Genomic DNA, 27,706 nt, shown 5'->3' on the forward strand with positions numbered 1-27,706 from the left:
CTTCCTTCCAGCCTGGGGGGAGTCCCACGCCGTAGGCACCTCACTCCCACTCTCAGTTGCTTGTCACCACTTCCCAAAGGCTCAAGGGGATGCACGTGCTGCAGCTGTGAAGCAGGGAAGATCAAACTGGGGCTGGGACAGATCTTAAAGATACCAGGAAAACTTCTGAAATACCAGAACAGGAGATGGGGGAAGGTGGGAAATTAAGGGAGGAGGAAATGGGCCAACGCTGTGACTTGCGCAGAAGTGCATTGCCCTGAAGAGCTACCCTCAGGCTTCATGCTCCAGGAAAGCATCTAGAAGGCTCAGTATGATGGGAATGGGAGAATCATCTTGTTTTCCTTGAGTGGGTCTGGCATGGCGCAAGCAGGACTCACGGTCACTTTGTAAGCCTCCCTGATTATTTTCGGGACGCTACCACATCATGCCGCAACACCACACCAGAACTATCCCGGCTTATGACCCAACCCTATGCTGCTGGGAGCTTTCACTCCATCCTGCCAAAGTCAGAGGAGATGCTTCTAACCGCAGAGGCTGCTGAGTTGAAGGTGGATCCTTGCATGTGGGGATCTGTTGTCTCTGGAGGTGGGACCTTCATATTAAAGTTGAGGATGGTCATGGGGCGAGCTTTGCCCCTGGGCTGCACATTGGTCACCCCGACGACCTGACAAAGATCCTGGCTTTGTTACTTGAACACCATCTAGGGAGCAGCGTGCCAGTTGGCGGGGAACTGGTCCTGATCTCGCAGACCCGCCCGCTAACCTGACTCTGACCCCGATAATGCTGCGGCGTGTCTCTTCCATGATTGCACCCAGCTTGGGAGGTCAGGAATTAGCGACAAAGGCATTTTGCAGCAGCACAAACAGGGGTGAAGTGTGTGGTTTGGTTTTGTTTTGTTTGTATGTTTATTTATCTATTTGGACAAGAGCCGGTTCTTTGTGAAGGAAGAGCATCCTCTAGTGGCGATCAGCAGAGCCGGCAGGTTTTTCAGGCTGTCAGTAGAGCCGCGAAGGACCAAATATTCCTTTTTCCCTGGTTCTTATCTGTATTTTTTTTTCTGTCACGAAGAACAACAAATAGAGTGTTCTGGGCTGTTGGGTCACCACCTTGGACAGTGGGATGGAGGCATCTGAGGACAGAGGAGAAATTCAGGAACATCAGCTGCTAGTTTCTTTTCTAAGAACACCAGCTTCTCTTTAGCTAGAAGCACAGAGAAACAGGGAGGGAAGGAGAGAAAACAGCTCCACCAAATCTATTTTATTTGCACTTTGTTTTTCCCTTTCTCACATGAGAACTGACAGCCCGGGAGCATGAAGGCCTTCCTTGATTGTTCACAGAACTATGGCATCGGCAGCATCTGCACACACTGGTCCCTTTGCCCCGTTTTTAGAGGGGGGCCTGGTTTCCACAGCTCCCCGACGAAGCTGCTGACAAGGGGGCCCAGTCGGTACCAGTTGCAAGGTGGTGGCGTCTGTGACGTGCTCCCGCCTCCACTGAAATCAGTGGCAAAGCTCCCGTTGGCATTGAAGGCAATGAGGCTGAGAGTCCCTTGGTTCGTATGAATTTGTAACTGTCCAAAGCCTCATTAAAGAGTCTGTTCTAGAAATAGACGCACCAGCATGGATGTCCTGGGCCAAATCCTCAGCTGATGTAAATTGGTGTAACTGTTATCTGCATTGCTTTGCACCAGCTGGGGAGCTGACCCCATGTAAACCCTATAAATGGATTTGCACTGAATGCTGCTAAATTCCCTCACTGATTTCCAAATCATTTTCCAGCGACGACTCTTCCCCATCTCTCATCCCCTCCCAGGAGTGGAAATCCACAGACTCCAATGCCCCAGCTTGGGGTGTCTCTCCTACTGTCAGGAATGGGTCACTTGTCCCTTTAAACCCATTTCCAGCTGAGCAGGGGATGAGCAGGAGAAAGATAGGGGGCCGATCTGTGCAGCAGGGCTTTGATCATATGTGATGGCTGCTGGCTTAGGTAACAGCTCTGCCACTTGAAATTGGATTGTGGTGGATGAGTGTTAACATCTCAGGTGCCCTGGCGGAAGGTTCATTTGAGTCTTGTATGGTCCGGAACAATAAAAAAGGAGCTTTTAAACAATCATTTTGTCTCCTACTCACCAGAGCACAGACTTCAAGCAATAACTAGGTGGCATCAGGTCAGTTTAGACACATTGGCCTTTTCATTTATTTATTTAACAGTGTTATGCTATCTGGCTAGCCAAACAGGCACCATTGCTGCAAATCCTAGTGCCTTCTCACCCGGTTGATTTTTGGATCCCACTCATTAAACTTAGATAATAGTAATATAATATGTACTCTCACAAATATGCAGATTGCATATAATAGAACACTGTGTGTGTGTGTGTGTGTGTGTGTGTGTGTGTGTGTGTGTGTGTGTTTCACATTATACAGTAATAATATTTACCAGCTATATAGTGCTTTTCTTGTAAAGGCTTTGCACAGACAAACTAATTAATCACACGTGCACATCTGTGATTAATGATTTTTAGATTTTAAATATTAAAAAATATTTTTGAAATCCTAACTGCAAGTGCGTCTGGCTTGAAAACCCTATTTTCTATTTTTTACCTTTATTTGTTTCCTTTTATCTTTTGAGTCTTGTTGGAAAGAACAGGAGATTATTCTCTGCCAGTCACATCATCTTTGGCTCTGTCCCATCTCCTGCCTCCTCTTCCTCCTTTTAAGTACTGCCGTTTGCCTTTTCTCTTGTTTAGGATTAGGGGTCTCCGACCCCAGATCAACACACATTTCATTGGCACTGCTCCACATTTTCTGCTGTGATTTCCTTCCCCATCATCTCTCCACCTCAGGAGATGTTTTGTTTTGTTTTTGTCTCGTCTGTCAGCTGGCTTGCTTTGTGTGTGTTTATTATAGAATCTTTCTGTTGATTTTTTGTAAAGCATCATGTGCCTTTACAGTAATACGTATGTAACCGAGATGGGGCCTGAACCAAAATTCTGGATCTCAACTCTTCTGAATTCTTGTCCCTTTGAAATTGGGATCCGGATGTAAATGTGGCATCTTCAACGCATCTCTAGTATGTAAATTATAATTGTTAATTAGCAATTTGTAATTTATTTTATTTTACTAACAGATTTACTTGCACATTTCAAGACTTTTGGTAAAATTTCAAACACAAAGGCCAAAAAATACTGAAAAGGACTAGTGTAGAAAATTACGATTTTAAGGCAATTTGGGGGGTTTAGTCATGTTCATTCTCAGCTGGGCCTTTTATTTAAAATTGGTTTCTATTTATAGTAATTGTATCATTCAGAAACTTACTCTAGATTAAGGGAAAATAGGTTTCTTTTTATTTTCACTGCCCCGTTACTACTTTTTATTGGCAGCCAATTTTAGATTATTTTTTTAAACTGACAGTAAAACCATTTGCTGATGGTTAGCAGTGCAGATTACAGGGCTAGGAATAACGGGTCAGATTCATGTTAGACATAAGCTAGCATTAAAATCAATGGATCATCACACAGCTATACCATATAATATATATATATATAATATATGTTGGCCCCCAGAATCGCTATGGAAATTCAGTGCATTAGTTCTTCCTATCTGTTGTTAGCACCCCTGGCTATGTCCAGATTCTGTTTAAATGCAGCTGTTTCTTACCCTTCCCACAAGGCTTACAAAATTAAATACAGTCAATTTTTAAAAGGGGTGATTCAGCATCTAAAGTTGTCATTGTGTCCATTTTTCCCTGAAGTGTAGCCACTTCAGCTGGAGTTTTCAGGAAGGCTACTTGGTAAGTATTTACCATTTTGTCATCCAACTGCTGCTTGTCATTGTGCATACACACACATTGGTTTTGCAAACACGGTCTGCGCATCCACTTTTGCAAAGTAAGCCTGGAGCAGTGACGTGCTTTTTGCTTTAATTTTTATTTTTAATTTTCAAAGGGAGAGGGAGAAAGAGTGACTTCAGGAAAACCTCTTAAAGAGAGTGAATGACTTTACATACGTATAAAGCATGAACTGGTGCTAGAAAATCCTTTCTTTGGCAAGTGATCTGTGGGAATGTGGTTATTGCTACTCTCTTTGCTCAGTACAGTTCAACTAAGTCACAAATGACGAAAAGCCATTTAATAAAAATATTATTTTTCATTTTCCTGTTATCTTCCTCCAGAGCCTCTCCAAATGCTTTGTGCATATTAGTTAAACCTTGTAAAGCCCTCTTTTAAGGGCAGGGAAACTGAGGCACAAATAGTTTAAGGCCCTGATCCTGCAATGAGCTCTGCATAGGGGGCTGCTTGTTGCAGGATTCAGGCTCAGGGCTTAATCCTGCTTCCACTAAAATTGATGGAGATTCACCATAGACTTTGATGGGAGTAGAATCAGGCCAGAAATGACTCACGGAAAATCCCACGGGGAATGTGCACGAGAGCTAAGAGCAGAAGCCAGGCTCCAGACTTGCAGCCCTGTGCCTTATTCACAGATCAGCCTTCTCTCTGTGATGCATTTCAGCAAATCTTGGTGAAATCAAATGCTTGTGTCCTTTGTATCAGTCATGAAAACGAGAGAGATGGGAACGCTGTTCTGATTCTCTCCCCCGGTATATTTTCTATGTGTGCAACACCCAATGCGTGTAGGCTTGTATTTATTGGGATTTGCACAGTTGCTGTTAGTGCCTCTAGTTTATCCACTCTGCAGATCCAAGAACAAGATTTTGCTTCATGTTAATTTTTTTTCTTGGGAGAACAAAGAGCAGAGCAATCATTTGGTCAGATTCTGAGGTCAGATGAGATCGTAGAACAACAACATATAGAAATCTGCCCTGGGGAAAAGCTCTATAGACTATAACAGAGTGCTTGCATTTCCATAGAGCATGTTGACCCCACCTTTAGAAATCTAAGTTTTTATAGCTCACTATTACATTTCTGTTGGTTTCAGCCCTCTGGGATTTTTCCCCAAGGAAAGAAAAAGAAACAAAAATGTAACCAAGAGTTAATATTCATTGAATGATTATTTCCACGGTGAATGATCAAATATTTGCGCAGCTGTTTGGAAATACAAAGGCAGGTTGTTAAGCAGTCTCATGATTTCCAGTTTTTTATTTGCCTTTAAAAATATAATGCCCTTTAAAAGACAAAACCTAAACCTCTTTTTCTTCCTGTTGTAATTGAGGACCATGTGTAAACAGTCTGTAACTCAGGCTGGACATGTGGAGAACACGATGCCCCGAATAACTAAATGTCCCCTTGCATCGGCCTCACATCTACCTTCCCTGTCACAGCCTCATGTGGGTGACTTGCAAAGGCTGCAGAAACAACCAGAACTGGCAAGAGCCCACAGGCCCAGCCAGATACACACAGGACTCGCGATCTGTTTATTAAAGCACCGTGTCTGCAGCGTTAACTCTTGTTGTGCCAGTGGGTTTCCCCTGCCCTGAAATGGGTGCTACAGGTGCTGACAAAAAATCCTTAACTGGAAATTTGTCTGCAGCTCCTTCCCACTTAGCCACCAGGCTGGAAACTATGGCAATGGCTCACCAGTGGAGATCTCCCTGCTGACGTAGCTGGTGGGGCACTGCGGGGGCTGTTCTCTCCCTCTTCTGTCTCCAGCTGGTGGCAGCTCATGAGTCTGGGAACTTTGCCCTGGCACTTCTGCCACCAGTGGGTCCTGCACCAATGGGTCCTGTCTGCGGGGTTCCTGGCCCACAAAAGTTGGGTCAATCCTTAGTGCTGAGGTCTCTTTGCCATATCCTTTCTAAGGAGGGCTGGTGAAAGGAAGGGACAGCTTGAGCAGTAGCAGTGCCAGCTAGGGTTGCCACCCATCCGGGCTTTACCTGGACAGTCTGGTTTTTGGCTTCTGTCTCTGGGTGCCATTTATGATTGCCAGGTGTCCGGTTTTCAGTGACCTGGCAACTCTAAATGGCACCCAACCAAACGCCTGCTTACTGCAGGCAGGGTGAGATGCCAGGTCATTAACTCATGCCAGCCCCTGCTCAGCCGAGCTAGCTGCAGGCAGGCTCCTTGAGACGATCCAGTGAGCAATGGGGGCAGGAAGGTGAAGATGAGCAAGTAAGGGGGGCGGGGCCTGGGGTAGAGGTGGAGAAGGGAAAAGGCAGGGTGGGGATGGGGCCTCAGGGATCTGGTTACCAGCAATTAGAAAGGTTGCAACCCTAGTGCCACAATCTTTCAACGTGCCCCCTTCACTCCGGAGCGAGGGAGAGCCAGCGAGGGTGAGAGCAGAGCCCGTGGCCCGTCCAGGCTCAGGCTCCCTGTTGAGACTGCCACGAAGGGGCCGACCAGCGACAGTTGTGCTGTGGGCTCCAGCCACTGGAAACTGGTCCAGACCCCCAGCTCACTTCAGGCCAGGGCCAGGATAGAGTCATGAGCTGATGATTGCATTCAGTCACTGCCAGCCAGGTGGGGTTTGAAGAGGTGAGCTCGAGGCGCAATAAAGCCAGATCAATGTAAATCGGGCATAGCTCCATTGAAGTTGGGGGCAGATCCCCAGCTAGTGTCGGTCGACACGTCTCCACTGACATGGCTCAAGCTGTGCTGAGTCAGCCCAGTGGAAAAGCCGGCCCTTGCTGCCTGCTGAGCTGATGTTATTGTATATGTTCATCGTCGGTGCGTTGCTGATCATTCCCTCCCACCTCTGTCTCTTCTCGCAGTCCTGAGTATCCGGGGCGCCCAGGAAGAGGAGCCCACAGACCCCCAGCTCATGCGACTGGACAACATGCTGTTGGCGGAGGGCGTGGCAGGGCCTGAGAAAGGAGGGGGCTCGGCGGCGGCTGCAGCCGCAGCAGCAGCATCCGGAGGGGCTGGTTCAGACAATTCCGTGGAGCACTCTGACTACAGAGCTAAACTCTCGCAGATCCGGCAGATCTACCACACGGAGCTGGAGAAGTACGAACAGGTAACAGGCTCATTCACGGAGGCGAGGCAGAGGTTTCCCCCGCTCCCGGCCAAAGCAAAGGCAGAGTTTAAATGAAGCTCTGATCAAGGAATAAACCCATTAAGGGGATAATCCTCCAGCACAGCAGAGGGAGGATAATGCAACAGAATATGGAACCGATAAGAGAATCATTATATTGTTACCTGCACACAATTCTGTACTCCCAGCCAGCATGGCTGTGTGTATACAGGCTGGAGCACTAGTGACATCTATCGTCAAGGTGGCACGAGCGTACCCTCTACAAACTCCTGTAACTCAGAATTTCCTGAGACGTCCACTGTCCAGGCAGAAACCTGACATGTGGAGCTGGTCAAAAATTTTTCCACAAAAAAGGCTTTGGGTTTGTATATCAGAAGCAAAAAATATCATTAATATAAGTTGCAAAAAAATTGTTGATGTCAAAACAATCTGGGGTTTGGTTTGGGTTTTGCAAACTTTTCCATGGCCATTGTTTTAATCCATGTTTTGTTACCAAAATATTGTCAGCATTTGAGTCAGAATTGTTTGAGAAATGCTCCTTTCACCGAAAAGTCCATTTTCAGTAAGAAAACTTGGCTCTCATCTAATGATTTTGATAAAAATTTTGATAACAAATTCAGTGAAAATGACTCTAGAAAACTTTGTGAAAAAGGCAAAACTGACCCATTTCAAACTCTTCGAGATTTCTTTTTACAAACTTATTTTGCCATTTTTCAGCCAGCTCCCATGATAGCCGTGGTGTCTGCCTAAAGGGACTGGTTAGTTTTTAAGTTTGAACAAAAAAATATTCAGCCCTCATAGGAGTAACAGGAGAGAGGAAAGCTTGCCCAGTGGTTATGATCCTAGCCTGGACCTCAGAAGACCCAGGTTCAATTCCCTGCTTTGCTAATGCTCACTGCACCCCTGCATGGAGCTTGCCCAAAACCCACCACTGCCACCACACGGGGATCGCCCGATCTGTCTGGTGTCACTGCTTGCCCGAGCCCCGATGCCCAGGGTTGTGCGCCCGAACCCTGGTGCTGTGCGCTGCCCCTGAATGTTCCAGGTTCCGTTCCCTGCTCTGGTAATGACTCACTGGAGTGACCATGTTTCCCAGAGTGAAAATGGGACATCACATGAGGCTGGGCCTCCCCCCCCACCCCCACCCCCCGGGGCTCATTGCCAGGTTTTGGGGGGATGTTTTTTCAGTGTAGATGTAGCTCTTCATGTCTGTGCCTCCGTTCCCCATCTGTACAATGAGGATAATAGCTCCCAGGAGAGTTTGTGAGGAGAAATATGTTAAAGCTTGTGAGCTGTTCGGATGCTATGACGATGGGGAACATACAAGTACCTAGGGTACAGAGAAAGTGTGGAGGGGTAAGAACATAATTCTCCCATTGTAAAGATAATGGTTAGAAGCCTTTTTTGAACAGCATTAGTGCAGAAATGGGTGGAGTTGAAACTGAGCAGGGAAGAGCACTGGCTGAGGGAAAATGTCTCAAATATCCTGGTGAAATTTGGTCGAGATTTGGCTAATGGAGGAGTGTTTGAATTGCTCATAGGAGGTACAATAATTCCGCTGTTATTTCCCATATTGTTGGTGACAGACAGCTGAATTGTGGCGTGCGTAGGCCTATAACTCACTGACCATCACACATCTCCTCCTTCAGACCCCCAGCGGTGTGAACAATGAGCAAAAGGCAGAGTCCCTGTATTTTGTTGCATGCTGCACTCTGATTTCCAGACTATAAAGGCTTTCAGCCGCTGGCGTCTGTGGAAAAGGCAGCCTGATTCAGCCAAAAAGTGGGACATTCTGCAATATCTGTCACACTTCAGAGAGCCGGTCACAGTTGGTGCAGCACCTGTGTTTAAACAAACAGGTGAGCAGTGAGGAGGAAGGGCACTGAACCAGCCCCGCCCCCTTCGTTGCTCAGTAGGGATATGTATAAACTGCATTGTAAACCCGGGTCTGTGAGACCCCGGCTTGTGGACTCGGTGTTTCCAAGTCCATGCATGAGCGTCCACACTGCACTGTTAACCCAGGCTTACAGTAGTTGGACCTGGGTCTCACAACCATGCCAGCACATCCGTATTGCACTACACAGATCTTCCAATAAAGATCTATGGCTTGAGCTATGTCCACATTGCAAAATGACAGGGCTTGGACCTGAATCTCAGCGGTACTCAGGCTGCAACCCAACCCCCCTAGCGGGATCCAAGGATCTAGGTTCTGAGTGCTTGCTGACAAAAGTCAGACTGACCCTGTGTGTGGACAGAAGGGGGTTTGGGCTCAAACACTGTGTTTAGTGTAGGCACACCCTAAGGTGCTTGGGAGCTATGGAGAACTGAGGTACTTTTCAAGAGAGCAGCTACAAGGTATCCCCTCTGTTGAAGTGTGGAGGAAGGTTTCTATAGCTGCTTTCCCTGCAGGATAGGCAGTCCCACTGAGGAGGATGAGGGAGGGAGAGGAAAGGGAAACCCACTGACTGGAGTAAGGAGGGCAGGGATGGGCACTGAGCGAGAGTGAAGTTTCAGGTCGAATAAAATGTTTTGCTTCAACAAAACCGGAACATTTCCTTTTAATTTTGACCATTTTCAAACATTTTTTATTGTTTATTAAATAAAATTAAAGGCAATTTTGAAACAAAGTCATATTAGGAACAAAAAAATGAAAACAACATTTTTTTTTTGAGAATGCCAGAACAAAACATTTCTATTTTTTTTCAGAATTTTATTTTTCTGGGATTTTATTTTTCCCGCCGATACAATTTGGCAAAACTGATGAGAATTTATTAAATGTTTCGGGGTTGGGGAATCTGCATTTTTCACCAGAAAAAGTATACAAAAAATTTCACCCAGCTGTCTTCAGGAACCCTTGCCTCATTCACTGTGCATCTTGTCCTTAGCTGATCTGTGCAGGCTTTCATGCATGCAGAGAGTGCTGGACAATAAAAGAAGAACCACGCACATCTATCTAAAGCTTTCTAAAAGGCTGCATGATATTACATTACATTACATTATTTCGGAAACAGCGTATGATCATGCAATTAAAGACTGAAGCATAACGCATATGCACCAAGGAGCAGAGTTAAAGGTGCAGGGATAACCTTAATGTTGTCATTTCCTGCCGTTTGAGTACTTAACAATGGAACCTTTTACCATTGTTCCTCTGAGGTGGAAGCTGAGCTCCATGAGAGATGCATGCCCTGAAACCCACTGACCAGTGTGAGTGGAGGGCAGTCAGCACCACACAGGAGCAGAACCTAACACACTGCCTCTCTCGGGTCCTGCACCAAGAGCCCTGGGGTTGCAGACCAGAGTATGTTTAACAGAAGGGCAGATCCAGTGGCAATTAATCATTCTTAAAGGGACAGTTTGTCTTTAAACACATGGGATGGAATGTGCCAGAACACCTACAGGAAACTCAGTGAGATTTGTGCTCCTAACTTCCTGGTGTGCTTCTGCAATTCCCAAATGTTGTTCACATCAATCCACCACCTTCAGTGCAGCCCTTTTGTAATGAATCCTTGGTAAAGGAATAAACAGCCAGTGCAGCAAAAGAGAGGAAATAAGTCATTCGATTTGGAGACTGACACTGCTAATGCTGCGAAGTTTTCATTGCAGTGGTTTCTGCTCGCTCTGTTGTGTGTGGAACAGTGTGGACTGTGCTGCTCAAGCACACCTTGGCTTTGGGGGGGGTGGGGGTGCTGCGTTTAACCCCTTGTACTCTGGTGTGGCGGCTGAGTGGTTAAGGCTCTTGGCTGTAATCCTGAAGGGTGTGGGTTTGCGTCTCGCTCTATCTCACGTACCTAGGCATCTCCAGTTCACCCGGCTGCTAAATGGGTACCCACCCCATCGGTTTAGGGCAGCCAAAGGCAGTCGGACGTGATGTTGGCCACATCTGTCGTGTACCTTTGGTTCTGAAACTGACGTGCCTTAACCATGTCAGCCTGATGAGCCGTTGGCTCCAGGGAAATTTGACTTGCTGTCAATAGGGATATACTCCATTGTCAGTCTTCTGTACTGACAGCAAGGTGTGTCTCTCCAAATGAGCTCTCCCCACCCAAAGCCAGAACACACCCCTCCCAACCAGATGACAGCCAAACCCAGCCTGCCAGCTGCATTCCTGGTGCTGGCCAAGGACCACTTCTTCCCTAGTCCCTCTCCACTGCATTTCTGAGCCCTCCCTTGTGCTGGGAAAACTAGCAGCGAGGGGAATCGGGGCAAAGCTGGGACATGTATGTGGGCAGCATGTATGTAGCTTCCTGTTCTGCTAAGGTGGCACTGGGGAGCCCAGGCAGATATCGACAGGGGAGCCGAGAGTCTGAGTTGGGGCAGAGGACCTGCAGCTCAGACATCAAAGCCTGCAGGCCAGGTGTCCTGACTGCCTGGAATTTTCGGAATGTCTCCCAAGACTCTGAATAACTGGGTTCCGCCATAATGTCGCTATCATGACTTTAGATGTACAAAGAGCTCTGTTGTTTCATCTTCACCCTTGAAATGGCACATAAAGGGATGGTGAGAAGGGCACATTGGCCAGGACTGTCTTGATCTCCCCTGCTGTGTCCTGAGTCCCACCATCCTGCCATCTTTCTGTGCAAGAGAATCAGCACAGCTTTCCCTCTACAGTTCCTGCATAGGATCAGAGGCAGGAGCTCAGGCAGCCCTTTCTGCAGATCACCAGGCTGCCAGCACTGGTGGCGTTAGAGAGCTCAGTCCATTTCAAGATGGTGCAGCAGGAGATTGGATCCATTTGGAGATTGTCAATGGCAATGCCTTGTGGACCCTTAGGAAGTGTGAAGAAAGAAAGTGAGAAAGCCCCCTGGGGATGCTGGAAGGACCCTCAGATGACCTACTGGGTGTTTCCCAAGAAGACCATAGGTTGAGAGGATCCAGGCCCTTTGTAGGGGAGAGCTGTGGGGCCTGCTGACAGGTTTCACTGTTTGGACAGGGCTTGGAGAAGCATCTGCACTTCAAGCAGGCTAGTTGCCCAGCTGCTCAGCTCCAAGCTGTTTGATTTCTCTTCTTGATGGTTGAATGTGGTTTGTGTCTGTTGCAGCCCGACATCAGTTTGCGCTGACCTGAAATTGCACACTTGGGTGGTCTCATGAGCCTAGGGTTCAGGGTGTGGTGTAGACATCCCCTCCAGGTCAGAACTGTCCCAGCAGCAGGGCAGCCAGACACAGGAGCTGGCTGGGACAGGTCCAGTATCTGGCTTCACATCGGGGCCCTGATGTCACTATGACGCGACACAGGTTTTCCCTGCAGTTTTGTCTGGAACGTTCTTTTTTCATGTGAAGATGAGACAGGCTGAAACTACTTGGAGTCTGGAAGCAGCTAGGTAACCGGCATTAGATAAACACCCTGGAGAGGCGTACATCAGACTTCTCAGAAAGTCTCATCCTTAACTGTCTCATCAGAAAGAAAAGTGTAAAATCTGCAGGGGTTTCAAGCCCAGGATCCAGAAGGTCCCAGAAGGAGTGCAGCCAGTGCTTGAAGTTCCAGCTCATGGAGGCCGCCCTTCGACCTACAGAGCAGAGAGTGGGACCATCGACATCTGTAAGGAGTGTCCTGGCTGCCACAAAAGAGCTGGCGGCAAGAAAGGAAATGGTGCCGAGAGTGTCTTGGCACCGACAGGAGTCCCCAGCACCGGCAATCTCCAGCATCGAAGTCAACACGTGTGGCGAAGTGTAACCATTCTCTGGCGCCACAGAAGAGGAACGGGGACAGAAGGCGCTCCCCGATGCCTAAATCCAGGCTTGCGGAGGCTACTAGGGTGCGACTGTGCCGGGACACCCAAGCCCTCAGCACTGTTGACTCCGGGCCAGAGAAGGGCCTCGTTGAGTCTAGTACCAGTACTCTCCCCGTGGGGGGAGAGGGAGGAGGAGGAGATCCAACTTCCCTCCACTCCAGAGACTTCTGAGGTGGCCAGGGACCTTATTGAGGAGGTGGCTCCGCCATCCAGCCGCCCTCCGGAGCGAGACCCAGTACTGAAGAGACCCGCGGTGCCATCTGGGGCAAACCAGCCATGATGACTAGGTTGCGATCCCCCCAGCACCGTTCACCGGCACCGCCCCTCCATGGTCACCAAGAAGCGAGCAGCTCTCATGTGACTCCGAGGCAGAGTCATACGCCTCACAAAGGAGCCACCACCATAGTAGACAGCGTGATCAGGACACTCAGCCCTTTGCGGTACTGTGGGCACCACATTGGCAGATGCCGTTGCAGTGGCTGTTTTGGACACCCTGGGCGTACCACCGGGCTCAGGGGTTCCACTCGGCGAAATCCCATTCCATGGCCTCAGGAGTAAGAGATTGGCCATCCCAGTCGGCGACAAGTGTCTCGCACGACGACGCAGAAAGCTCGGACCCCGGCACCAGTGCTGACATCGTGCATGATCCTAGCACGGAGGATGAAGAACCCACGCAGGACCTGTCGGGAGCCCAGGACCCAGGTGTCAGGGCATTGTCATCCTCATCACCAGATAAGGCGCCTACCTGCGCCAGTTCTGGATGACAGCAGGGCGCACGAGGAACTGCTTTGCAGGGTTGCGAGGAATATGGGCCTACAGGCGGAGGAAATTGTCCAGGGAGGGGACCCTATAGTGGACATATTACAGCTGAAGGCCCTTCTAGAGTGGTGCTCCTCCTTATCAAGACCATAAAAGACAACACCACGACTCTGTGGCAGACGCCCGCCTCTCTGGCTCCAACAGCCAAAAGAGTTGGGAGAAAATGCTTTGTCCCTTCAAAGGGGCATGGATGTTTTTACACACACCCTCCTGGGTCGCTTGTGGTGGCAGTGGCCAATGAGGGGGAGCATCAGGAACAACAGGATCCCACCCCTAACGCGAAGGACACTAAGAAGTTGGACCTGTTCAGGAGGAAGGTATATTCCACCAGAAGGCTCCAGCTTCGGATGGAGAACCAACAGGCTGTCCTGAGTAGATATGTCTTCAATGAGTGGCTCTCTTTCTGGAGACGTTTACAGACTCATTGCCTCCCGACTCCAAGTCAGAGTTTTCTGGACCTGTTAAAGAGGGAAGGCAGTTTAAAAAACTCTGCTACAGGCAGTGCTGGATAGAGCTGATGCGGCTGCTAGGACAATGTCGTCCGGGGTGGTGATGAGATGGAGCTCTTGGTTCCAGGCTTCTGGACTCCCTCAGGAGGTGCAAACCACCATACAAGATCTCCCATTCGAAGGTCCAGCCCTGTTCTCCTCTCAGACTGATAAGCTGCACAGTCTGAAGGATTCCTGAGCCACCCTGAAGTCTTTAGGGCTCCACATGCCAGTGCCACAAAGGAGACCCTTGCCCCGCTTCTATCAGGGCTGGTCCAGACAGGAATAAAACCGCCGTAGGGGCAGAAACAATAGCAGACGAAGGCCCCAGAACCCCTCGTCCGGCAGGAGATCAGGCTATACGAAACCCGTCCTCTGGCAACAAGCAGAACTTTTGAGGACACACCCAAGGACGGCATACGATTCAGTTCCCTGGATCCACCCATGTTATTTTCATACCGTTTATCCCATTTTCACAGTGCATGGTCCCAAGTTACCTCGGACCAGTGGGTTCTTTGCACTGTGAAGCTGGGATTTTTCTCCAGTTTTTGTCATGTCCCCCCTTCCACCCGCCTCCCCTTCCCTGTCCTTCTTCAGGGACCTCTCTCATGAGAAACTTCTTCACAGGGAGGTGCAGGTTCTCCTAGAGGCCGGGGCGGTGGAAGAGGTCTCTTGGGATCTCAGGAGAGGGGTTTTACTCCTGGTATTTCCTAATCCCGAAAACCAAAGGAGGGCTCCACCTTATCCTCGATCTCTGAAATCTCGACAGGTACACGAATAAGTTAAGATTTCGTATGGTTACCCTGGCCTCCATCATCCCATCCCTGGATCTGGGCGATTGGTACGCCGTACTTGACTTGAAGGATGTGTATTTCCACAAGGGGCAATCTTCCCGAGCCACAGGAAATTCCGTTGGTTTATCATTGCTCAAGTGCACTGCTAGTTCACGGTCCTACCTTTCGGCCTCTCAGTGGCTCCCCGGTCACCAAGTGCATGGCGGTGGTAGCAGCTTTCTTGAGGAGGAGAGAAATACAAGTGTTTCCCTACCTCAATGACTGGTTAATCAAGGGGCAAACCAAGGTTCATGCAGAGGAGGATATAAGGTTCATCAGGACCACATTCGACAGATTGGGACTTATCCTCAATGTTCAAAAATCAACTTTGATCCCCACCAGGAGCATAGAGTTTATTGGAGCGGGGCTGGATGCATATCTAGCCAGAGCCTCCCTCCGAGAGTCCTGTTTTCATGCGCTGCAGACTCTTATAGGGGACCTGAGACTTTATCCGCACATGATGGCCCGGAGTTGCCTGAGACTGTTAGGGCACATGGCAGCATGTACCTATGTGGTGTAGCATGCAAGACTGCATCTCAGGCCCCTGCAGAGATGGTTAGTGACAGTGTGCCGACCAGCTTGTCACAGCTTGGACAGTATAGTTCCCCCCCCTCTGTCAGTGCTCATGTCCATTCCAAGACACACCCGCCTACCCCTCTGTCGTAGCCAACCGAGGAGGCGGATGGTCAGCAGGCTCCTATATAGAGCGCCATAGTGACACAACTCCAGAGGACACCAGAGCCGACCCTGCAGGTACTTCTGAGGGAAAACTTTCCAGTTGACGGTGCATGCGGCGTGCACACACCTGCTTGGAATGTACATGAGCAACACATCTGGAAGAACACCAGTTACAGATAAGTAACCATCTTTTATAGAGAGGATGGGGATCAGTTGTTCTTCATGTCCACTGAAGGTAGGACAAGAAGTAATGGGCGTCATCTGCAGCAAAGGAGATTTAGGTTAGATATTATGTACCAGGTTTCCATCTATAAGGGTAGCTAAGCTCTGGACTAGGTTTCTAAGGGAGGTCGTGGCAATCCCGTTACTGGAAGTTTTTAAGACAAATACCTGTCAGGGATGGTCTAGGTTTACATGGTCCAGGTGTTTGTGCAACCTGCTCTTAAAAACCTCCAGTGACAGGGATGCCACAGCCTCCCTTGGAAACTTAGTCCAGAGCTTAACTGCCCTTAGATAGAAACCTGCTACCAAAATCTCCTTTGCTGCACCTACCTTTAGTGTGCCCAACCAGGCCTGCATTCAGCACACAGTGGTGGAAGTTCTTGAGAAACCTGGTGCTTTCCTCTGCATCTTTGCAGGTGGCGTCCCTTTCAGAGCCGTGCCACCATCTGCATTGCTAAGTGAGCTGCTTTCCCCCTGGCCCAGCAGCCCTGGCTTCGCAGACTGGCCAGCAACTGATGGAGTGGGTGAAGAAAATGTTTTTAAAATAAACTGTACCCAATCCAAAACTGCCCTCTGGGGGCATGAGAGAAGCGGGGGGGCCGCAGGTGGTGGGAGCACGTGCAGCGGGGCGGTGCTGTGACATCCGCACGCTAATTCCAGTGGTTACCTGCTTGCCCTTTCATGTCAGGGCTGCTGTCTCACTCTGCCTGCCCTGCTCCAATTAGTATAGTTATTGGCTTGTTACCAGATTTGCTGGAAACCTGCAGCAGGTCTGTCACTTCTGCTCTCCTAGCCAGTTGCTGTGCGTCGTTTGGGGGGCTCTGACTCTGCCCCCTCTCTCTGGGACCTTTCTCTCTGGGACCTTCCTGCCTGCAGAATTAACGGGTCACTTTGTCGGCAGCCCAAGGTGCATTTGAGCCACCAGCACGCTCTTCTCTCCACACTTGCTTCTCACTCCTGAGGGATGAGCACTTAGACTCTTGGGACTGTCCATAAATAACATCTGAAGCAAAGACAGAGTTGGGACGGGCCACCTCACGTGCATCAGAACAACAGCTGATCCTGGGTGGGCAAGTGGTGGCCTTCAATCAGGAAGGAGTTGCCAGCTCCCAGGCACCCCATTGCGCTGCAGACCAAGTGCATTATGGGAGAGCTCTTCTCATGAAGCACTAGGCACTTCGGCAGGGCCGCAGACTAGTATAGTCAGGTCGTTGGTCTGCCTGAGAATGGAAGGAGGTGGGAAACCAGATTGGCTGAGATGTTGCTCTAATCCAGGATGCCAGGAGTGAAAGGCCCAGTATGGCTGCCAGACTGAAATGGCCGAGGTCCTGAGCTGACAAGATGAAGCCTGTATTTTTCTGGTTCTTCCAGCCAACTCCAAAAAAAAATAGGGGGTCGGGTTTTTTTCAGCCTTTGTCCCAAACAAAAGGCTTTATACAGCCCAGCTCCTCCCATTCCCCCAGCAGCAAGGAAACAGCATCAACTCCTCCTCGGCTGCTCAGTCTGGGTTCAGCCGTCTATCCTGGAAACCCATTTTCTGCCTGGCCAGGGAGAGAACTTTTTCTTCTCCCTCTGGAAAGCCAGCCTTGCCTGGCCTCCTCGTTTCCTATATCTCTACCCCAATGGAAGATGTCTCCTTTCACGTTAAGCCTTCTGGAGTGGGACAGGTCTTCTCCCTTTCTCCCACTGCAGCTTTGAACTCTTTCCCTGCCTGACTAGGTGTGCACAGGGCTGGCGGGAGGATCAGATCAGCAGTAATGGTAATTGTCATTTATCAGAACTCTGCATCTTGAAAGGGAGGTACCACTAGGTGTTCATCAGGCCAGCTCTAAAGCCCATAGGTAATTAGAGGGAAGAGTTTGGGCCAGCTATTTGGGTCTGTCTTATATGGCCCCCCACCACCATAGTATCTGAGCACTGCATGATCTCTAATATATTTAGCCTCACAATACCCCTGCAAGGTAGGGCAGTGATATTAGCTCTGTGTTATAGATGGGGAAACTGAGGCACAGAGCGACTAACTGACTTGCCTCAGATCACAAAGGGAATCTGTGACAGAGGAGGGATTTGAACCCAGGTCTCCGAGTCCCAGGCTAACGCCTGAAACCACTAGACCTTCCTTCTTTTCTGGTCCCTCTTAAAGCTCCCGAGGTCTCTGCCCAAACAACCCTTTCCATTCTTGGTTTTGTGCCTTGACTCCCTGTCACTGTCTCAGATGTTGGCTGTGTGGTTTATCTCTGGACATTTTCCTCCTGGTTCTCCCTGAATCAATTTCCCTGACGGGCAGCCCATCTCTAGAGAGATGCAGAGAAATTGGAGAGAGCTGAGGGAAAAGCAGCCAAATAAATCCAGGGACAGGAGCGCATCCGGTCTGAAGAAGGGTTAAAAGCTGACCATGTACAGCCATGATGAAGGGAAAGCCCTACTGTGCCTGTCTACAAATGGCAGAAGGATGGGAGCCCTCGAGAAGAAGAGGGCTTGGTTAGGACAATCTAAGAATTCAGGGAATGGAAGCAAGCAGAGGTCAAAGGAGGTTAAATAGCAGGAAGGTGTTGTGGAGGCAAGAGGCTGTGTTATAATCCTCCGAAGGTGGAAGTTCCACTGCTTGTGTCATTTTAAAATCCTAGACTGGACAAACACTTTAAAAAAAAAAAAAAAAAAGCCAAAACCAAAGTACAATAGGAAATAATCGAGTTAGCTGAGTCCATGGTTTGTGTCCTTCCCTAGTTGTGCTGACATCATGTAGTCTTGAACACCGCCGAATGACCCTCCGATCCTGGGGTTTCTTTTGTTTTTCTTGCCGTCCCAGGCCTGCAATGAATTCACCACCCACGTGATGAACCTGCTGCGCGAGCAGAGCCGGACCCGGCCCATCTCACCCAAGGAGATTGAACGGATGGTCAGCATCATCCACCGCAAATTCAGCTCCATCCAGATGCAGCTCAAGCAGAGCACATGCGAAGCCGTCATGATCCTGCGCTCCCGATTTCTGGATGCGCGGTAAGTTCACCTGTTTTCCACCTGAGAGAAAATGCTTTGGCAGGGGTCAGAGGGAGGGTCTCATCTCTCGTATTGGCCTTTAGGTAGAGCAAACACAGTGAAGATATGCTCTGGTGTAGCAGAGGTGGGACAACCAATGGTCCGATCCAGTATGAAGGCAAGGTGCCAGAAGAGATGGGCTAATGCTGTTTGCTCGTACAAGAAATGGGATACTGGACTAACCAAAAGAACAGTTTGGTGCAGGGTGGCACAAGGAGGAATCCGGTTTCCTAGGATTTCAGCTGGGCGGCTGGGGGGCACTGCACTTGGGGGTGGGAAGGTTTTGGGCCACTTGGAGAAGGAATCGAGCTGGTTTGAGACCTGAGTGGATCGAATCCCCAACCCAGCCTGACAACCTTATAATGCAATCTCCTTCATCAGCCTGCCTATGCTGCCTGCATCACCTCTTAGCATTAAAGGGAAGGAGGGTCATGGCCCAGCACCTTGTTACTCAGCTTCTCCACACAATGTAGCCCATCAGCCGACTTTACTGACATAATCAACTTTCCCACCAGTCTTGCAGCTCGAGGGGGTGGGGGGATAGGGCGAGGGCAAACTGGGCTGTATGCTGCCTTAAGCATCATCAACAAAACTAGGATGTGACAGGAAGCAGAAAGAACGCTGCTGGATTTTGAAAGTGGCGCGGTGTCATCTAGTGGTTAGAGCAGGGATCCTGGGAGTCAGGACTCTCGAGTTGAGTTCCCAGTTCTGCCATTTCCTTGGGGAAATCATTCTAACGTCTCTGTGCCATCCGGAACACGCGGATAATTATCTATCTGCTTCCCTCACAAGGTGTGGCAAAGCTTAACTACAGGAGGTTTGTAAAGTACTTTGCAATGGAGTGGTGAGAGGCGCCCTGGAACTGCAAAATATTATTCACATCCCCAGTGGAGTCTGCAGTGCTGGCACTTAGAAAAATCAATGTTTAACTTGCAAATGAGACTTGTTTGCTCTGGAAGCCACTGAGAGAAAAAACCTAACTCCCCTGCGAGGACATATTAGATCCTTTCCTGACTATTAACCAGGATTCAGATGAATCAGATTTCATTGCATGTGTTGAGGGGATGGGGGGGGGAGGTTGACTGAAGCGAGCCTGGTCGTTGTGGGGGTGCCCAGAGCTTGCTTTCTGGAGCTGTCTTTCTTTCTGGAGCCCTGACCCTAAATCTGTGTCATTTTCTCCTTGCCAAGGCGGAAGAGACGAAACTTCAACAAGCAGGCTACGGAAATCCTGAATGAGTATTTCTATTCCCATCTCAGCAACCCTTACCCTAGTGAGGAAGCCAAAGAAGAACTAGCCAAGAAGTGTGGCATCACAGTCTCACAGGTAAGGGGACGAGGACAAGTGAAGAGAGTATTACCAAAGTAACAGCCTCGCATTTCTCCAGCAGGGCACAAATACCAGGCAAGCTTCTCTTTACTGATCTCCCCAGTGGCAGTGGGTGAATTGCGGGGTGAGTGTTAGACTGATGGCAGGGGTATAATTGGAGGATGGATGGAAAAATGGGGAAGAGGGATGGATTGGGATAATAACCTAGAAGGGATAGAGATGGACAGGGTAGGGCCTAGCTGCAGAATAGAGCCAGTGTGGAATTTAGGCATTGGGGGTGGGGTCAGAGGGTTGGCAGAGCGGGAGCTGAGCAAGGCAACCAAGAGACTTCTAGAGCAAGGGCTGTGTTTGGCCATTGCCTCGCAATCTACAGAGTGATCAGAAGCTCATGCAGGTGCTTGGTACGGGATTTGCTTGCAGTAGTCGTGTGAGCAAGGCCCAGGAAGGAGGCTGTAGCTAGGGCGGGGTTTCTGGTGTGAGGGTCTTGTGGCTGGAGGGCATGGGGGTAGAATTTGCAGGGTTGTTTCTGTCCATCTAGAAGCATGGAGGGTAATTACTCTTGTATTTGCTGAGTGCAATGCCTCTCTCATTGGCTGGCACGTGCAATTTCTGCATGGGAACAAGATATTTGCTAACTAAACCCCAAGGTGGGCCTATGTAATTAAAGGGGCAGGTGCATAGCCTCCAAGCCCCTGGGGTCTAAAGCAAAGTGTGAGCAGAGCAGTTGAGCATCCAGTTTGCAGCTGTCACGCTATTGGTTGTCAGTTAAGCTCTGCCCCTTCCTTCCCTCCGTCCTTCCCTTTCCCTTCTACTGCATGGGGCTGCAAAAAGCTGACATCTGGAACCAATCAGCATGTCCTCTTGCACATGGCCAATCCTCACGCTCCCTCTGGGCTTTCCCAGAGTCAGACATCTTGCGCTCCCTCATGTTTGCAGACCGCTTGGCAGTGTCAGTTGAGTCCTGCATTCACATGAAGATGACAACGGTAACTGGGGCCAGATCTCACCTCAGTGCAGCTGTCCAGTTTCTCTGGGTGGATCAACATCGAACTAGAGACTGTAGTCATGAGGGAATCTTGCTAATTGCTCCCTAAATGCACACATAGCGACCTCCAGTCAATGACTGTGTCACCTACCCAAGTGCCTATTAGTCCTCCCATTGGGGCAATGGGCCAGGGTGCTTCAGATAAAGCAAGCACTGTCCTGATGTTTCATCCCAAGCTTTGAATCCACCCCTTATGTTTTTATGGGGTCCAACAATGTTCCGTTGCCTTTTTTTAATTTGCAAACCATCTCTGCACTCCATAGTGCCCGGAGCAGAAAGAGCCAATTTCCAGGAGAAAAGCTGTTCTGGTGATGTTTCTGACCACACTGAAATAAAGCAATGCTGTCACTCTCCTAAGATTTCCATTCCTGCAAGATTTCGCACATGGCTTTTCACGCCAAAGGGTTACGGATAAGTTGGGTGCATATCTGCACCAGATCATTGGAATACCTCGTTGGAAAGTACGTGAAGATGCATGATCTCCCTGTGCTGTGACGGCCTCAAGTCACATTGCCTTGGGCTGTGCTCCTCTTAGCTCTTGCAAAGCAAACACGATTACATTCACTCACAGATTCATAGATTTTAAGATGGGAAGGGACCAGTTTGATCATCTAGTCTGACCTCCTGCATCGCACAGGCTGAGCCTCACCCAGTGATTTCCGCATTAAACCCTTATCTTCTGGCCAAGCTCTGTTAGCAAGACATCCATTGTCTGTTACTTCAACATCAGAGAAAAGCAAGCCTAGATCTTGCTGAAAGTGGTGTTGGTGAACCAATCATTGGCTTTCTTCCCTTTGACTCAGACGTGGAAGAGTTCCTGACAATTGGAGGTTATTAAAGGTGCCAGGATCCTTTTTGCAAGAGTTGGAATGTTAACACCTGTCTCATGGCCAACTTGCAATCTAAATTGCTACAGTCTGCCTTCCTAAATTCACCCCTCAGTCTCAGCTGGATACATTTTCCCTTCCTGTCTCTCATTGTAGGGCAGTGCTGCTGTGCATTGCTAAATAGCTGATTCCTTTACCTCCAGAGGTGGCCTCATTTTAGTGATGTGCAAGGGGATTTCTATGCAAAATTTGTCAAGCGCTTCGGGATCCCTGCAGATAAAAGGCATCATAGAAAATGGAAGGGATTATTTATACATTGTCCATGCAGTGAAACAATCAGCAATTATTCAGCGAGGATATTCAGCTGGATATCAGTGAACAGATATTTAGCATTTAGAATGGGACAAAAGTCTCAGATGTATCACCCTAATCCGAATTCAGGCTAGAGACCTAAGAGACGGTACTTGCCTACCAAAGACCAGCTAAATGGTCTAGGAGGCAACATACCAGAGTAGATGGAATATTGGCCAGAGATCTGATCTGGTTAACATAAAGTAAGATATCTGATTAGATGGATCAATAGTTTGAACCAGTGTACTCAAAAGGCAGGGTGCCAAAGCAGATGGACTTGTCTGGGAGATCCTTTTGTTACAAAAAATGAGGCCACGATTTTCTAGTGATAGGAGATCTTTGGTTTTCAGAGGGTGATGCTTAGCACTTTCTGAACAGTGACCACCCTGAACCCCCATTCATCCCATAGTTAAACATAACTATGCCTGATTCATGAGGGCAAGTAGGTCCCAAGAGATTGCTGAGAGCAAATGCAAAAGGCACTTGGGAGCCTGTCTGTGCCGGTCTAGTCAGACATATTGAAGCATTTTTGTTTCTAGGAGGCCTGTGAGCGCTCCACCAACACCAGCCAATATGTCGTGTCAGGAAGAGTGCTCCAGGCTACATGGAGAGGGATTATTTTGGGGGCATATTGAGAGGAAGGTAGTTGAAAACTGTCCACACTCATTGAGCTTCCAGAAATGAGCCACCATCAGAGCTGTTGGGACTTGATACAGATGAGCAGCTTGGTGTCGATTTAAATCAGAAGCCTTTTATCACCATCCTCAAACCTTCAACCCCAAACCGTGAACCTCTCCTGAGGTGAGAAGAAATTTAGCCAACATTCCCCCCACCCCAAGCGCCCATTATTCCTTCCTGCCACTGCCTTGGCACTTTTGGGCTCCATCCAAAATGCCATGAGACCCAGTTCTGCAGCATTCCCAGCAATCAGAAGGAAAATCAAATCCAGAACTCTGGCAAGAGAGCCTGCTCTCCTGAGAGGTCCAGCTCAAGACTGTAGACTCGTGCTGCTCAGATGAGTATCTAGATTTGTGGCGCTTGTCTGAGCAGAACACATAACCTTCAGGAGTTTGCCCATCCAACCCACTCATCTGTTAGAGATTTCTAACGTGCCACCAATAGTAGCTGAAAATTTGCTCACTTCTGGTGACTGGTAGGTGTAGCATGGACCTTTCCTGAACTTTTTAACTATGCAGTTAAGTCTTGGTATACATAGCCATGAGGATTGCACCTTGCAACTTTCATAATGATCCAGTGAAGATCTGAAAATAGGGAATGCTGTTGATATAATAATGGGACAGGGGGCATGTCTGTTTAGGGCCTCATCCTCTTTTGGTAGCATAATCCGTGGTAAATCCAATGACAAAGACATCATGTCAATGGACTTTCAGCCTTCAAAAAACACAGACAGCTTTCATTCCAGCCCAGTTTTGGACAGTCATTTGGGAGCCTATTGATTGCCACGTCTGGCCTTCCTTCAGAGATGGAGGGAGAACTCCAGAGAAAGCTAGAAGAAACCCAAAACCTATTTCTGGAACTCAAGCCCAAATCTTTCCCACAGTTTTAAACGTTCTATGGCAATTTTAGTTCCAAGTCTGTGGTTACCCTTAGTGCTGGTTTCATAGATGGCACCAGGATGAAAGTCAAGAGGTCTGGATACTGTTCTCAGCATTACCACTGGCTTGTGGTATGACTTAAGGGACACACTTCAGCTCTCTCTGCTGCAGTTTCCCCATTTGTCCATTGAGGATGATAATTGCCTGCTTTTATATAAATGCTTTGAGGTTGATGGGTGCAACACCCCGTGTAAGTGAGGAGAGAGATTATTGTTGATTTTGCTGCCTGGTCCCAAACGGGACTGCATGTGCCATGTTTGAGACACATCAGAAGGTATCAGAAATTTTCAGAAAGAGCTTGTGAGAAATGCAGCCTGATTTTGCCGACTCAGAATTTCAAATAAGCATCCAGACTCCAAACTTTCGGGTGCTTATCCAGAACTTTTGGGCATTGTCCACCACAAACCTTTATGTAAATGACTCAAATCTATGCTCTTGAAAATTCTCAATGGAGAGCAATGCAATTAATCAATTAGAGCATAGCTGTTAATATCTCTCCATGGTGACCTCTGAGACTGATTCATTGCATAGGATCAGATCCTCAGCTGATGTTGACATCAGTGGAGCTCCACCAGTTTACGCCAGCTACTGATCTGGTGCCTAGTTTTCCATTTCCCTAATTACTTCTAAAGAAGCTCAGTCTGTATTTATAAATCACAGTTCAACCTGTCTTGTTCTGAAAATCTTCAGACAGTTGGGGCGCCATGCATGCAGTGGTCTCTGTGAGGTTCTGTGGAGACACCTCCATTGATTGCTACCTTTGCATTGTGGCATTCTGAGGCATGGGCATTCATGACCTGAGCTGACAGCCTGGGATAGAGACTGCCTGGCCGTGTCATGGAATGGGGCAGTGATTGAAATCTGGACCACCCTGACATTCACCATTTGATGTCTCCCTCCATTGGAAGCCTGGTCTACACACAGAATTTGCACCAGTTTATTAACTGATGCAAGCTAAATTGGTATAAACCAGGTTTCAACTGGATTAAGAGCATCCACACAGGTTTTGGGGCACAGCATTTCGTTCTGTTTAGAGGAGCCAGACAGGCAGTGGAGTTGACAAGATCGACTCGGAATAGAAGAGTTTCCTGGTACCTAGATCATTCAATGGAAACAGCTTTTTTAAAAATGAAAATCTTTCTCTTCAGTGCAGGCACCCTGAACCTAGCAGTCTTGAGTACCAGGAAGTGAAATTGACCAGGCTTCTGATTGACCAAGCTCAGTGGAAACCAGCAGCATAAATGATGAAAAGCAAATTAGATTTTTAAAATCTGAACATTTTTTTAATAATGATCAAGGCTAGGGGGAGCATTCAAAGGCACAAACGGGAATGAGGATCCCAATAAAAGCCAGGTCATGGAGTCCTGTGATTATGGGAGAATATCAGCTTTCATAAGTAAGCTTACAGCCATCATAATTAGAGAAAAAGCTTTAAAATATGACCTGTGTGCACCCTAGAGCCTCAGATCCCAGAAGCAAAATGAGCCCCTCCTCCCTGCCTTTTTAAGCCAGTCTTTTGATTTTTGGAACCTGTTTCATGATTGTTGACTGCTTGGGGTTAGCAATAGTGTTATCTTGACAATGTGCCCTTACTGGAGGTTGAAAGAACAGGCACGTGTACACCTCTTCATTGGTTTTATTGACTGTATACTGCTCTAGGGTCACTGGGGTTGGGATGCAGTTAGCAGGTGGAATCTTTCTTGCAAAGCTTTTAGAAAAAAACTGCAATGCGTAACTTGTTTTATTCCCCATTCCTAACCCCTCCCCTACATCCCCACCAAAATGTGTCAAAGGTGAAACGTTAACTTTTTTGTCTTTTCTTGAACTCGCTCTAGGTATCAAACTGGTTTGGAAATAAGCGAATCCGGTACAAGAAGAACATAGGTAAATTTCAAGAGGAAGCCAATATTTATGCTGCCAAAACGGCTGTCACTGCTACAAATGTGTCAGCCCATGGAAGCCAAGCTAACTCACCCTCAACTCCCAATTCAGCTGGTTAGTTTTTTTTTTTTTGGGTTGTTATTGTTCGTTTTTTTTTTGTTTGTTTTTTCCTTTAATATCTGTGTTTTCTTTTCTTTTCTTTTTTCTGTTTTCTTTTTTCGGTTGGTTCGTTTTTCTGTAATTTTTACGACAACAACAAAAAGAAAAAAAATACGGATTTGATTTTTTTCACTTTTTTTTCCGTTCTGTTTTTTTGTTTGTAAAAGCGATGTGATCATGCTGTGTAACTGACGGTAACGTGTTGGGGTTTTTGCATGGATTAAAAATTTGCTTGAGTTGCTTGCTCCTCAGAAGAAAAAAAATTGTCCTTGCACAATTGATGTACTTCACCAGGGCTGAAAGCATGAGTGACCCTGATTTAAAAAAAAAAAAAAAAAAGACCCAACACGTACAGGATGTCCTAGATCATGCTATTTTCAGTCTGTTTTGCGTGGACTTTTATACCAATTTTTTGGCTGCTCACACCATAATGTCTGGATCACCTGCAAGTATGTGTTCTATGTGAATTTTATTTTCCTTTAGTATCAGTTTTGGCTGAGATCTTCTATCTTCAAGGAAATCCAGTGGATTGATTTGTCCGTCCCCCACCTCCTGCCTTTCTTAGTTGTTTGTTGTGTTTTTCTTTTCATTTGCTTTAAGGGACAAATGTGTGTTTGATCAGTTCATCTTACCCGGAAGTTCATCTTACAGTAGTTCAACTCTTCTGCTAAAGAGCTATGAGATGACTGTTTAATTGTAGCGTCTCTGTGCGCACAGTGCCACCAGATAGAATCACCATTATTCCAAACTGTACATTTTTAGATGCTTTGTACTCATTGTTCTGACCTGCGAGCTATGGGAGATTTGGGACCTAATTAACAGAAACAGAGTGGGTGCCATGTGATTTAAATTCTCTGTATATGTTTTGCTTTAAGGAGGGAAATGTGAATACATTGGTTATGTATCATTCAGCTTGGTCTATGATTATGATAGCCCTTTCTCCAGTGCATAAAGTGGGCTGATCTCAGGTATGCTGCTGCATGCAGGTCACAAGTATGCCAGCAGAGATGTTAAACAGGCAATGGGCGTTTTGGTGTCACTGAAACTTTATTATTATTAGGAAAGCTGACATCATGCCAGAACTTTATATGGCATTTTCAGGCGATCTAAAGAGATGTGGTCCTTTACCCCGAGAGTGCACAGTCTGAATTAGACAGACGTCGAACGTGCAGGTAGAAACAGGAAGAGGATAGGGAAAACAGGACAAAGGTTAAATCAAATAAAATAACATCACATTCTATAGCGAGCGAACCAGGTTTCCAGAAAAAAAAACCCTTCTCACTCTTTCTCCAAATAATCCCTCAGGACTTGAAACTCCGGTCTATTCCCTTGCTGGATTTTTTATTTTATTTTATTATCAGTTACTCCTTTAGCTCAAGTCCTGTGCTGTGGATCTAAAGATCTGCACCCAAACCCTGCTGAATGGTTCCATTTGAACTGCAGTTTTGTTTCATTTTGGAAGTAATATAAACCCTTTATGGTTCAGGGCATAAGCCAGCCTCTTCTAATTATTGGGGGTTCAGTTTCCCTGGGGAGCATGCCCCACTGCATTGTTTCTCGCACCTTCCTCTTTAGCATCTGGTACTCACCACTTCAGAGGCGGGGCACTCGACTAGATGGACCACAGGTCTGAACCAGCCTGGCAATTCCTATGTTTGTGTTCTTTCCCCATCACGTTCATGGGTTTGTTTAGGGTTGCTCAGGAGGGTCTGGCTGCACTCAAAGGTTTGTTGTAGGGTTGCTCAGGAGGGAGTACTAGACGGCT

General features: G+C 47.8%; 1 protein-coding gene across 5 annotated transcripts in view; it reads left to right on the top strand.

Annotated features, from left to right (window-relative positions):
- PBX1 (PBX homeobox 1) overlaps window positions 1–27,706 on the top strand; it is a 245,477-nt gene that overhangs the window by 185,542 nt on the left and 32,229 nt on the right. For 3 of the 5 annotated variants that reach the window (XM_067532580.1, XM_067532582.1, XM_067532583.1), the window contains 4 exons: window positions 6,663–6,907; window positions 18,506–18,696; window positions 19,924–20,059; window positions 25,737–25,896. In XM_067532580.1, coding sequence (XP_067388681.1) covers window positions 6,663–6,907; window positions 18,506–18,696; window positions 19,924–20,059; window positions 25,737–25,896 — 732 coding nt within the window. Of the gene's footprint in view, window positions 1–6,662; window positions 6,908–18,505; window positions 18,697–19,923; window positions 20,060–25,736; window positions 25,897–26,424; window positions 27,617–27,706 lie in introns of those variants that run through there. The other 2 variants (XM_067532581.1, XM_067532584.1) reach the window with 2 other exon arrangements.

The sequence above is a fragment of the Emydura macquarii genome, unplaced genomic scaffold, assembly GCF_026122565.2.
Source record: "Emydura macquarii macquarii isolate MOO-44397 ecotype Brisbane River unplaced genomic scaffold, CSIRO-AGI_Emac_v2 contig_3287, whole genome shotgun sequence".
Lineage (NCBI taxonomy): Eukaryota > Metazoa > Chordata > Testudines > Chelidae > Emydura > Emydura macquarii.